The following is a 12,803-nucleotide window of genomic DNA, read 5'->3' as shown; positions in this document are numbered from 1 at the left end:
ATGGTCATGGAAGGGACATAGCGTTCATGAGGTTATTGCTGATGATTTTTCTTTTCTTTTCTCATGTTTTTTTTCTTCTGATTTGTTGCCTTTGTCTTCGCATCTTTGATCTTGTTGTGTAGTATATATATACCCTGGGAGGAGTTGATATTCATCATTGTATCATCAGCCATGTGTTAGCAGGACTGGGTAATTAATTTGTTTTTAATTTCACTGTCATAACCGAGGCAAACACTTGTTCTCTAAAGAGTTGCCGTCATTCGAAGCTCTACTACACCAAACATGTGGTTGTGCTTTGCTAGGATGTTGCTAGTTCTGCTCAACGGGCTAAACATCTAGCCCATTGAGAAAATTACCGATTGTGTGGATTCACGGAATCTACATCTCCGGGAAATATCTACCACTTAGAGACGGGGGCTTTGCAGAAGAGGGTGTAAGAGAATATGCCAGATTTGCAGCGCCGATATCTGGTGGTTTGGATTTGCAATTCCGATGCCGCAGTGGATCGACATGGTATTCCACCATGCCGCTAAGATCTTTTCTTGTAGGACGAGACCAATCAAATGGATCTTGATTATCCTGTACCCCGGATTCGGACCTCTCTTCGGTGGAGTTGGCTGTAACGAAGAGCCGGCAGACGACAGCGGAGCCCTGTTCTAGAATTTTTGGGGGGCTGTGTTTTTCTCTCTCAAAGGTCCGGATGAGGAGCGGAGTTGAGGAGTATTTTATTCAACCGAAACGACATTGAGGGAAAAAAAAAACACATGAAGCCATTGATGAAAAAAACCACGCAAAAAAGTAAACCTCGGACCCGCTTCTTGTGCTGTGGCTTGTAAGCTGATTCGAACATCATAATCTTGGGTGATAGTGATGTTGGGGGCAACTTTCGTTGATGGAATTGATAAAAATGCTTGGCGGCATCTGGGTTGTCAAATAGGATGATCAGCCGACGAGGCCGAGATACCAAGGCAATGCTAAGGCAACCAGTCGCGCCGAAAACGGGGCGAATGGGAAGACGGCGCCAGCAGGCCAAACCGGATTTGGCACCTTCGGGCCCAGTTTCGTCTGGGGAAGCCGAAGTTGGTTATCGAAGATTCGGATAGCAATCGCTCGCCGCCGTTGTCTTGATGATCTGATAATCAAATCGCATCATTCGGTTGTAGCAGCCGTTCTGCCCAACAACAAGCGACTCCGTATCTTTCTCTCTCTTCCCCCGCGCACTAACTATATGATATCGTTATGTCCACATGATCGCGAGATATGTCCACTTTGTTACAAAGAGGGAGTGCACAAGGCGGTCCGGGTCCTTGTCAGGTCACACGGCATATCGGGTATGGTGTCGCTGCAATCTTGTCGACGAGGAGCCAATCTGATTCGGAGGTGGAGTTTTGGGTGTCCTGGCAATGCGCAGATCACGGCAGCGCCAAGGCCAACCTCCTGATGCGGCGGAGATGGGCAGCCGACCGCGACACCCTTGGTCGCACAGAGGCGCAAGCTTTTCGCTGAGATGAAAAAAAAAATCAGTTCTTGCTGCATATCAAGAACATATCGTAGCAAGAATGTTGCATTGGGGCCCACCGTTTTCTCTCACCGCTTTCTAATACATAATGCAGGATTCACGCTCGCAGCCCGCGCTGCCTACGTAATGACGGACGCTGCTGGGAAGTCCCAGGACACCCCGGTCAAGACCACTAAGACCTTGTCTGCTGACATTGACAGCCCCCTGATTCGCTAGACGCGCTTCCAAGTGGACCCAATCTTCCGGGACGGGCTTCGAAACCCAGCCGGTCCTTCCTTTTCTCTCGGGAACAGCCCCAACCACGGAGGTTTGCCTCTCTAGATTTTAGCTGCCCAAACCGCTGCAAATCCGAGCTGTCCATCACCACATCTCCAGAGATCACCAAGACGAGCCCGGGACGGATTTGTGAGGTCCTGTAGTCCTGTCTTGTCCCCATCCCGTCCCCCGTCAGTTGAATACGGCGTAGCATCCTTGGGTCTTTCGGGTCCAGAAAATCAATAGTCCAGGCCTAGAAGACAGATCGGTATCAGATCCCCGGACCCTTCTTCGCTCGGCCTAGATCAGATAACCACGGCCTTGGTGGAGCGGTGGAGTAGGCATCCCACGCAGTTGATCATTTGCACTTGGGGGCTCCCCCTATCCCCCCCCCCCCATGCCCCTTCATCTAACAAAATACTCTTTGCTCCGAACCTGCTCACCATCTTCTCTCTCCCATCTTGTCGACCTTGGTAGACAACATCATCCCACCACACCAGACCAATTACCCAATCGCCCAGTGGTGTCACTCTCCACCATTATCACCTGCTCCAGCAATAAGTCGCCCCTCCAACGGTTCCTTCGGATTCGAATCCATAGTGGCGTGCTGGCCTTGTCCCATCCACGACAGCAGCAGCTCTTATCAATCAGTCAAACAGGGCAATCTCACTCCCCTTAGACTGGCTGCTAGCACCGCTCGTTTTCTATATAGACAAAAGACCGATCTTTCGTTCGATTAGGTTGAGATTTCAGCCTCGCTCGCTGGACGGCTCGACACTAGCCCACGGCCATTTCCGTCATATGTTGGGGCATATTTTCGCTCCCAACACCGAACTCTTCACCTTGCCGTATTATAACAGAGCGTATCCCTTCGCCTGTGACTTACGATGATGGCGTTGTCAGAAGCGTCTCCGGTTCCACAATCTCCGCCACCGACAGAAACGGCGCAAGCTCCTCGACGAACTGCCCTGCCAACAAGACCTGTCACTTCCAAAGCAGCTGCGAGTAATTCGGACCGTTCAAAAATGGAGTCAAATGGGCAACCAGATGAAACATCGCGACCTCAAGACTCGCCACTATTATCTCGGGCGACTGCTTTTACTCCCAACCCGCCGAGTCCTCAGTCGATTGCCCACAGTCCTTCAAGTCAGAGTGTTGCTAGCTCTACTCAAGGTCATGCCGGCCAGGTTTGCAGGTGAGGAAAACTCCACGTTGCTCGGCCAGGACTTTGTCTGACAATTTTGTAGTAACTGCGGCACAACACAAACCCCTCTTTGGAGAAGATCACCACAGGGGGCCACGATTTGCAATGCGTGTGGATTGTATCTCAAGGCTCGAAACACGCACCGACCGGTTAATCTGAAGCGTCCCCCAAACGTTATCCCTAGCACTCGTCAGCCTTCGGCCAAGCTCTCTCCGAAAGCTCAGGTTGCGCTCGCTCCTAGCCCGGCAGCGACATATGTCAACGCGGATCAAGTTTCGAGTGGCACCTGTCCTGGTGGTGGAAAATGCAATGGCACTGGCGGTGCTGAAGGGTGCGGTGGTTGCCCGGCGTACAACAACAGGCTGTCAAAGAGCGGCGTCTTGAGATGTGGTAGCGGTGGAGCAGCTGCGACGAAAGCGTCGACTCCGAGCGACGGCGACGGGCCAACTCCCATTGATATCGGCGCGCTTCATATCCAGAGTCAGAACACGACTGTTGTGATTGCGTGCCAGAATTGCGGGACTACGATCACTCCTCTTTGGCGGAGGGATGAGGCTGGGCATACGATTTGCAATGCTTGTGGTAGGTGTTGAGCGCTGACGATGTTTGAATACACCAATGCTGACCCTCTGAAAGGTCTCTACTACAAACTCCATGGCGTCCACCGCCCAGTCACAATGAAGAAATCCGTCATCAAGCGTAGGAAAAGAGTCATCCCCGCCGCCGGTGGCAGCCCAGAAATGGAGAGTGCCACCCTCGACCGCCCCTACTCGCAGTCGCCATCACCAGAGGCGCCAAAAGAGCGTGGCACGATGAACGCCGACGGGTCTGTCAATCTGGGCTTTGGCAATAAGCAACAGCAACAGCAGCAATCACAATCGCAACAGCAGGAATCCTCGTTGAAACTAGTCCCGGAGGATGTCCTCATGCAAAATAGGCAAACCTCCCCGTTACCATCTAGCGACTTGGCACAGTACCACTCCTCCCAGCCCAGTCAGCAATCGCAGTCGAAGCCGGAATCGCTCAACAATGAGAACAGGTTGGCGCCGATTATGTTGATGAATATGGGTGGGGATCGGCAGACGTCGTTGTCACCGGCGAGTTTCTTGTCACCGTCGAGGAAGAGGTCGTTTTCGGCAACGGATCCGGAGGGGGAGAGTGGGGAGCAGACGAAGAGGTTAAGTTCGATCAAGAGTATTTTGAACCCGACGATGATGGGGAGGGGGGAGGGGGAGGAAGGGGGGGCAAGGCAGGATAGGCTGCCTAGTCCGGGGAGTTTGATGGGAGCGAGCGATGCGGAGCAGAAGAAGGCGGAGAGGAGGGCTGTGTTGGCTTTGGAGGCGGAGAGGATGAGGGAGATGTTGAAGCAGAAGGAGAGGGAGTTGGCTGAGTTGGATGGGTAATCACCATCTGCTGGATAATAATCTTGTCATGGGCTTTGGGTTGGTGCATTGGGCCTGGGGTTCTCTGTGGAGTGCATGGGGCGAGAAAAGCAACACTGGGCTCGCACGGGTTTGGAGTTTAAACAGACAGCACGGGATAGCGACCGGCCTTTGGCGTTTCGGGTGGTAGAGAAAGCTGGTATATAGGTGCTTTGGGTGCTTTGGGTTCCTTTACTAGAGGACACGGCAATTCCAATTGATCAATCTTCAACAGTATTACAATCACTTTTTCACTCTCATTTGAACCATCTGAGCCATACTTTTGCAGAGTTGCAATCGATAGGAATGATACCACCAACCCGGTTCCTGGGAAATATTTAATCTATGTTGATATGGTGGGCGAGGGGAGGGGGATCATGAAACCGCGTTCGGATGGTATCATACTTGAGGCTTAACCTCTTTGGGAAGTGTAACTATTGGAACTGACAACCTAGGTATCTTGGGTCTGCATTCTTCAAAAATACAGTGGTGATGACATTGTCTTCAAACCTTTATATACTTCAAGTAAACCACCTCCATCTTTTTGCAATCAATTCCCCTAGGTCCTCCTGATGTTTGAGTTTTCTTCGGTTGTTGAGTTGGACCCGGGGTTCGGAGGAGTCTTACCTAATACACGGAAGCCCTCCGCACCACGTTGCGCCGCGCCGCGTCATTTGGGGTTCCGTTTCCAGCTCTCTTGGTTGTTCGGAAGAGCTCCCCCTGTCGGTTTCCCTGACCAAGTTTGTGTTTCGCAAGCTTCCCTAAGGCAGCTCCTTTTTTTCTTTCTAGAATCTTTTTTCATTTTTGCACGACGTCAAAAGAAAGGAACACGTAACTATCACCCAAACAACGCCGCGCAATTAGCAAAAACGACAAGACATTCCCATTCCGATTCCCACCGACCGACGAACTTCGAGACACGGAAGCGAGACACGGACAGAGTTACAAAGACTCGATTGGAAAGATACGATGGATTTCTCAAACATCTTGTAGGTTTTGCTTTTCGTTATATCGGATCGAGGTTGTTGTTGCGCGGCGCTGTAGAGGGGAGGAGGTTGGATCAAATGAGGGGGGAAGGCAATGACGACGGTAGGAATAGCGGAATGCGACTACCCATCGTGCGCTATCAAATGGATTGGCGCGATGCACGAGAAGGGTTGGACGTCGGTGATGGTATTGGATCAATGACGACGCCGCATCGAGAACGCCTGACCGAGCCTCGAGACCCTGCGTTGTGTTAGCGATTAAGGACGAAGTGTGTGGATACTGGGTTGCGATGCACTGCCGAAACAGCATCAGTCGTCGGGATTTGCAAGGGTCGACGTGATGGAGCTTGGACATCGCTGGCCGTGTTATATCTTGGGATGATGAAAGAACAAAACATATGCTAACTATTCCCTCCCACAGCCGCATTGTGAACTTGGTGGTGGGTGGTCTTATGGTCGCTGGCGGTATCTCCCAGTTTTTCCCCGTTGGCTTGTAAGTTGTTGGTGATATACCCAATACTTAATATAGGATCGTTACCAACGGAATAACAGCCAGTCGTCGATTATCGGCGTCTACGTGATCCTCTTTGGTCTGGCCACCGCTCTCCTCGAGTTCCAGATCCCTCCTCAGGTCTCGCGCTACGGATCTTTCTTGTTCTCGTTCATTGGTCGTGGTGTTTGTAAGTATATTTTATGCCGGGCTGCTAATGGTTGGGGTTCCAGCTGACATGATAACTTTTTTCTAGTCTACATCTTCATCGGCACCATCCTTCTCCACGACGGCACTCTCAGGATCATCATGGGCTCGCTTATTGGTCTGGCTGGTGCTGCTTACGTCGCTTTGGAGTTCATCCCCTCGATCGAGCCCCCTGCCAATATGCGCGAGGCTGATGCTGGGTGGGGTGCTGAGCAGGTTTAAGCCTGTTTACCGAAGCGCACCGGCAGAATTGGCTGGCTGAGTACCTGTTTTCAGCACAGAAGGCGAATGGGATAGTTGGTCTCTGTGGGAGCAATATACAAGCAAGGGCAACCTTTCTTACATGTCAAGGATCGGAATGGGGGACACTCATGAGGGATGACCAATGGAAGGGGCGGGGGGTTTATTTCATTGGAGACTCAGGATTACAAACTCAGGGACTTGGGACTGAATGAATGATTGATTGAGCCGGGTTTGATGATGATGGATGAGTTTTGGGTTTGGGTTCAAATGAAGGCTGTATGATAGGGACTGCCATAACCAAAAGGCGGTGGGCAGCTATAGCGTGGGTTTCAGGAAGATGGCAGGTTGGGAATATGACCCTGGTTAATGGATGGTTTTCTGCTAATGTGTTCGAGATGGTGTGTTGTGTTGTTGTGATGAAGAGGCTCTGCGCTCTTCAGGGATGCATTTAACAGCGCCCCACTTTTACTTTAAACTTAGGCTCGCCCATCACAACGTTTTATCGATAAGCCAAGCATTTCTCACCCTTCTCCTCACACATCAGTCAACATCAACTTTCCCTCACAACAAACCTCACACCAACCCTTCATTAGATTTTCAAGACCTCATCATGGTCCGCCTCAAAGACCGCTACCTCCTAGTCAACATCCTCTACACCGACCTCCCACCCTCCACCAGCACACCCGTACCCGTACCCGTACCCGTCCCCGTCTCCGACCTCCTCCTCTACAACCAGCCCACCAACTCAGACCTCAAACCCCAAACCCTACTGAAGGACGTCCGCAACGAAGTCACCTCTTTGTTCGGCGACTGCGGCGCAGGAAAGGTAAACCACAACCTCCAGGTCAAATACTTCTCCCCCGCCACCTCAACCTTCATCCTCCGCGTCTCCCGCGACCACTACCGCCTCGTCTGGGCCGCCCTGTCATTCATGCAGTCTTGTCCCATGAAGAACGGCCGCCCCTGCATCTACCGCGTCGTCCGCGTGAGCGGCACCATGCGCAAGGTCGAAAAGGAGACCATTCGCCGCGCCAGACTGCTCGTTCTCGCCGCCAAGGAGGAGCTCAAAGGCAAAAGCTCCTCCGATTCTCTAGGTGCTTTGCTGCGCGGGGACAATAATAACCAGCAGCGCACTCTTCCCATTCTTGGAGGTCAAGATGTTGACTCCGCTTCTGAGGATGATATGGTTGAGGATTGAGTTTTAGTTTCAAAGCAAGGGTTTACTTCTTTTTACGAACTACCTTGATCCCCGAGCCATCGCCCGGACCTAGCTGGGGCAACCCAGGCACCGGACCAGCAGCATCCATCTGGGCCTGGGCCTGGGCCTCCCTGATCTTTTCTTGCTCCTCCTCCTCTAGCCTCTCCCGCTCGTCATACTCGGCCTTGTTATCTATCCACCGGTCTTGGACATCGATACTATCCAGCAATGAAGAATCATTTCGCACCGCGACTTGCCAAACGGTGTCATTAGCTCCTTCGGCGCTACCAAACACATACCCTCCCGCCCTGTCGATAACCCTCAAGAGGTGCATCATGCTCTTCTTGTTTTCTACCGCCAGCACCTCGAAATTTACTAGCCCAAACTGCTCGACGAGGTTTGCGACGGCGTTGTTCAAGGCACCGAATTTGTCGCTACGAATGGCTGGTGCTTCAGCGTCGAGGATGGGCATGAGGTAGGAGAGGTCTTGGACTTCGGTGTAAAAGTCGAGGTTGAAGGGTAAGGGGTCGTAGGAGGAAATCTTGTCGATTTTGGTGAGGACGTTGATGTGGGGGAGGTCCATTTGGAGCATGGCGCGGAGGGAGAGGAGGACGGTGGAGATGTAGAGAGATGGTTGGGTTAGGCAGAAGCAGTCGGATAGATGGACTGCTACTAGCTGTAGACAACCAGTCAGCATACAGCAGAATTAGCCAGCAAAGATGTTGTGCCATACTCTGTAATTTAACCTCTTTTGCAATCTGTAAAAGATGTTGCGCAAGGAAGCGTGATGCGTATACAGCTCGACCTGCCCCGGGCAGTCAAACAAGACGTAGTCGTCGCCGAGTTCTTTTAGCCCGTTTTCTAGCCACTCAAAGTTGTTTTCGAGCTCTTCGAGGGCGTAGAGGACGCCGCCGTTGGGGCCGAGCCGGTCGTCGGACATGATCTCTTCGAGGGTGACGAGGTCGCGGATGTCGAGGGCGCAGGGGTAGGAGGCTTGGTCGTTGGCTGGGTCGAGGTTGATGACGGAGCATTGGCGCCCTATAGCGGACATGAACTGGTGCACTGGGGCAGGGGAAGGTTAGTATGGGAAAGGGGGTAGAAGGAGGGGAGGGAACGTACTGCCATCGCAGTAGGTGCTTTTGCCTGCACCTGGGCTGCCGAGGACGAGTTGTCCGAAGGGCATTGTGTGTTGTGCGTTGTGGGAGAGTTGTAAGAAAGGTGTGTGTTTCGTCGAAAGGGTTTGAAAGCAAGTGTGGTGTTGTGAGCCTCAATGTTAATCGCGTCGCGTGAGAGTGATGTGTTCTGGATGGTTCGGTTCAGTAGTTGGTTGACATTTGACAGCTTCTCGGTGCTTGCATCTGCCCCGCCAAAAGATTAGCGGGAGACGATGACGCTGACCGCAACCTAGGGGCGGCAAGTGGGGCCACAGGGGACGGGTCGTCTGGAAAATAATAGCGGTGTGGGACGGCAGAATATGCCAAGGCTTGTTTACTGCCATTGCCCCAGAGATTGGTTGTCGCATTGGAGCTCTTTCGCAACAGTTCCCATCTGCGAGAGAGTTCCCAAACGGTGATTGATTGTTCAACAGGATTCAGCTTTCCCACCACACAACGGAGAAACCAGGACAAAATGGCTCCTTGTATGTATCCGCGCATCTTTATACATCATCGATGATACGTGTATATATTAATAGGGTGATAAAACAGCAACACAATTCGAACTCCCCCAACCCCCCACCGACGCCGTCTCCTCCCTCGTCTTCTCCCCCGACTCCTCCCACCGCCTCCTCGTCTCCTCCTGGGACAAGCACGTCTACCTCTACCAACTCACCGAAGGCGAAGGCGACAACGCCAATCTTCTCAACAAATACGAGCACCGCGCCCCCGTCCTAGACGTCTGCTTCGGCGATGCCTCCAACAATGAAGCCTACACCGCAGGCATGGACCGACAAGTCAAGAAGATCGACCTCACCTCTGGCGAGCAGACCGTCCTGTCGAAACACTCCGAGCCTGTCCGCTGCGTAGTTTACTCTTCCGCGCACAACCTCCTCGTCTCCGCTAGCTGGGACAACACCCTCCACGTCCACAAGCTTTCCGACCCGGGGTCGGACCCGTTGGTCATCCCCCTTCCCGGGAAACCTCACGCCTTGTCATCGTCCCCGACGAAGTTGGTGGTGGCTATGACGGCGAGGTTGGTGCATATTTATGATTTGCCCACCTTGGCGGCTGCCACCAGTCCTCCCGCCCCATGGCAGACGAGGGAGTCGTCGCTCAAGTTTTTGACGCGCGCGGTGGCGTGCATGCCCAATGATGCTGGGTATGCTACTTCCTCGATTGAGGGGAGGGTGGCGGTGGAGTGGTTCGAGGACACGCTCGAATCGCAGGCGAGGAAATACGCGTTCAAGTGCCACCGGCAGGCCGCCCCGGAAGAAGAAGGTGGTGGGGATATTGTTTATCCTGTCAACGCCCTCGCTTTCCACCCGGTATACGGCACTTTTGCCTCTGGTGGTGGTGATGGGACGGTCGCGCTTTGGGATGCCGAGGCCAAGAGGAGGATGAGGCAGTATCAAAAGTTCCCCGAGGCGGTGGCGAGCTTGGGGTTCAGTGGGGATGGGAAGTACCTCGCTATTGGGGTTTGCCCTGGGTTTGAGACGGGGATGGAGGATTATACCGGGCAGGGGAGGACAAGGGTGTTTGTGAGGGAGCTGGGGGAGACGGAGGCTAAGGGAAAGGGGACCAAATAAGGAGCCCGTTTGTGGTCTACTAGGAGTCCAAGATGACGAGAGGGAAGATATCTCTTGCTTTTTAATGTTCCAGGCGTTTGGGAATGGGAATCAAGAATTCGTGTTTTTTTCTGGTGGTTTTTTTGGTGCTGGCAAGAGTACATATTGATGATGACAATGTAACAAATAAAAATAGCCAAGAAGAGCAAGGTCACTGTCTGATTAATGGCCTAAATATGCAGGATGATGTTCAAGCCAACCGCTGAGAAGCTATGTGCAGCAAAGATTGTCAAGCATGTTGAATACATCCCCCTCCTTCTTTCCGTCCTTCCTTTCCTACAGTCTTCCCCCTACGTTCCAAAATATTGTCAATCCTTTACATGGCCAGTCATTGTGCCCTTGTCCCTCTCTACTGCGTCTTACTCCTCTTCAACCCTCTCCGTTCTTCCAGCCCCTGAGTAATCTGCACCCCGGCATCCACCCCGTTGCCTGCACTGTCACTCTGTACTGTGGGCTCGACAGGTACTGAGCTCGATCGTTGGCCTCCGGTGAAAGTCTCGGAGATGTATGTTGCATAACCACTGCCCTCCTCCTCCTCCTCGTCCTCCACCTCCTCCTCGTCATCCTCCTCCTCCTCCTCGTCCTCCTCCTCCTCGTCCTCAGTGGTTCGCAAGTCTGATGAGGTAATGAAGTCTCTGCTTTGGGGGATAATGACTCTGTCGTCTGGGCTGTACTCTGATTCCTCATCCTCATCACTTGTGGGTGGATGGACGATAACCCTGGCCTTGGGATTACTGGGCTGGCGGAGAGGTGGAATGAGGATCTGTGTTGGGACTGCAAGCCGAGGAGTTGATCTCCATTGAGTTGACCGATTGGCGATTGAGTCTGGCTGCTCTTGGTTGCATTTTGTCCTCTTTCTTGGTCTGATCTCGAAAACACTGTCCTCCGAGTCTGCCCTTCTCTTGTCCTGCTTGAGCCTGGGAAGTGGTGGTCTGCGGGGGATATCAGTGTCAGCCACGCGTGTGATTGATGTGTTTTGCTTCGCACTGCGACGGAGTACGAGGCCAGAGCGTTTGATTTCATCGTCTGAGAAGCCGTCGCCTGGGTTGGAGCGGAGAGCCGAGGTCTGTCGTCCGGATTTCTGCGGGAGCTTTTTGAAGCGGTTTCTCGAAGGGAGCTTGTTGAAGATTAGGTGAGGGCGTCGAGGACCATTGCCGGGCGGTCGGCCGCGTCTCATCTGTTGCGTGAAGTGTGGTGTTGTTGATGGCATTACAACCTGGACCGGGTCCTTCTGGCGTTCACTGCCGTTGGACTTCTTCTGGCGATCACTGTTATTGGGTACGACAGGCGGCAAGTCTTCTGGTAAGTCATCTGGTATATTATACACGTCTTCCCCTGCGCCGGGCGGGAGGAAGACTGTGTTGGCTATTTTGGACGTTAGCAGGCTTACATGTTCCTGTCAGGAATACCACACGTACACTCTCTTCTTGTTGTGTTCAGATTCTCACCATCACCTTCGCTTGCATATACCACTTCATAGTTCTCCGCGACTTCATTGCCGCCCACGTCGTCATCCACGACTTCATCCTCTTCCTCACCAACATAGGCGTCATCGTAGTCATGAGGATCGAAACTAGCACTCTCTGTATCCGGAATGACAACCTCGATGCGATTCGAGGGTCTTGGCTCAGCCGCCTTCGAAACGTTACTCGGTGTCTTCGTCACTCGAAGATTTAGCTGAGTTTGTTGCGGTGGCTTGACAGGATACTGTTTCTGGGATGGCTTGAGTGACGGCAGCTTGCTGATTGACTTCTTGCGTGAATATGTACGAAGATTGGAAGACCTTGGCTGAAGGGGTGTCACCTGAATTTTGTATGTCTCCGCGCCTTCTTCGGTGGCCATCGTGAAGACTGCCGTGGTTGAGAGCCAGGTGCATGGGGTCAGGGGCTCACCGCGACACCAGTACAGCCAGAGGAACTGTCGAGTCAAGGTCTCGATGTCGAACAGAAAACTGAGGATGGGATCAAGTCATGTGTTGCATTAAACGGAAAAGTCTTTCCGGTATATTCTCTGTTGGAAGGTATGTGTTCAGATGCACCTTCCGGAGCGGCTGGCTGATGTATCGAGGAAGGAGCGGTAGTATCAAGGAAGGAGCAAGACGGTCCAGGACACCGCACATAAACCTGTACACTTAATGCACATTGGTCATAACGTTATTGGTGGTAAAGAGACAACTAGATTATCTATCATTGAAAGAAACTTCGAACAAAAGCCAAAAAACTCATCCCAAGGTTACTCCCCTTTGACCCCCTTCCACCCACCACTCACCAACGACACCACCTTAGCCCCATCCGCATGATCACTACTCAGATCACCAGCCTCCTCCTCCTTGGCCGGCACAATAGCCTTCACAACCGGCACATTATCAAACCACCCCGCCGTCCCCATCCACCAAAAATCCTGCATATTCTCCGGCAACCTCCCCCCAAACTGCAACTTATTCCGCCAACCCAAATCAAACTCCACCGTTTCCCTCATCTCCTCAAAATCCCCCCCCT

At 52.6% G+C, this 12,803-nt stretch overlaps 6 protein-coding genes across 6 annotated transcripts, besides 3 other annotated features; 4 read left to right on the top strand and 2 right to left on the bottom strand.

Moving 5' to 3' along the window:
- Window positions 1-2,664: 2,664 nt before the first annotated feature.
- PODANS_6_1720 (uncharacterized protein) lies at window positions 2,665-4,381 on the top strand (the record flags this gene model as incomplete). The annotated part of the gene is made up of 3 exons (XM_001910298.1): window positions 2,665-2,969; window positions 3,022-3,560; window positions 3,615-4,381. The coding sequence occupies 3 exons, from the start codon at window positions 2,665-2,667 to the stop codon at window positions 4,379-4,381; spliced, it is 1,611 nt and encodes a 536-aa protein (XP_001910333.1).
- A 1,456-nt stretch (window positions 4,382-5,837) lies between these two features.
- PODANS_6_1730 (uncharacterized protein) lies at window positions 5,838-6,304 on the top strand (the record flags this gene model as incomplete). The annotated part of the gene is made up of 3 exons (XM_001910297.1): window positions 5,838-5,878; window positions 5,938-6,065; window positions 6,132-6,304. 3 exons carry the CDS (start codon window positions 5,838-5,840, stop codon window positions 6,302-6,304), a joined length of 342 nt encoding a protein of 113 aa, XP_001910332.1.
- Window positions 6,305-6,767: 463 nt separating this feature from the next.
- PODANS_6_1740 (uncharacterized protein) lies at window positions 6,768-7,523 on the top strand (the record flags this gene model as incomplete). The annotated part of the gene is made up of 1 exon (XM_001910296.1): window positions 6,768-7,523. One exon carries the CDS (start codon window positions 6,768-6,770, stop codon window positions 7,521-7,523), a length of 756 nt encoding a protein of 251 aa, XP_001910331.1.
- Window positions 7,524-7,545: 22 nt separating this feature from the next.
- Window positions 7,546-8,706, bottom strand: PODANS_6_1750 (uncharacterized protein; the record flags this gene model as incomplete). Its single annotated transcript, XM_001910295.1, has 3 exons — window positions 7,546-8,199; window positions 8,257-8,585; window positions 8,643-8,706. The coding sequence occupies 3 exons, from the start codon at window positions 8,704-8,706 to the stop codon at window positions 7,546-7,548; spliced, it is 1,047 nt and encodes a 348-aa protein (XP_001910330.1).
- Window positions 8,707-9,152: 446 nt separating this feature from the next.
- PODANS_6_1760 (uncharacterized protein) lies at window positions 9,153-10,266 on the top strand (the record flags this gene model as incomplete). Its single annotated transcript, XM_001910294.1, has 2 exons — window positions 9,153-9,162; window positions 9,230-10,266. The coding sequence occupies 2 exons, from the start codon at window positions 9,153-9,155 to the stop codon at window positions 10,264-10,266; spliced, it is 1,047 nt and encodes a 348-aa protein (XP_001910329.1).
- A 373-nt stretch (window positions 10,267-10,639) lies between these two features.
- Window positions 10,640-10,659: a sequence feature (primer 684ks).
- Window positions 10,655-12,147, bottom strand: PODANS_6_1765 (uncharacterized protein; the record flags this gene model as incomplete). Its single annotated transcript, XM_001910293.1, has 2 exons — window positions 10,655-11,661; window positions 11,715-12,147. 2 exons carry the CDS (start codon window positions 12,145-12,147, stop codon window positions 10,655-10,657), a joined length of 1,440 nt encoding a protein of 479 aa, XP_001910328.1.
- Window positions 10,830-10,905: an STS (microsatellite 684k).
- Window positions 10,907-10,926: a sequence feature (primer 684 ka).
- Window positions 12,148-12,803: the final 656 nt, after the last annotated feature.

This window comes from Podospora anserina, chromosome 6 (genome assembly GCF_000226545.1).
Source record: "Podospora anserina S mat+ genomic DNA chromosome 6, supercontig 2".
NCBI classification, from domain to species: Eukaryota; Fungi; Ascomycota; class Sordariomycetes; order Sordariales; family Podosporaceae; genus Podospora; species Podospora anserina.
This window is presented reverse-complemented; position numbering and strand designations above follow the sequence as displayed.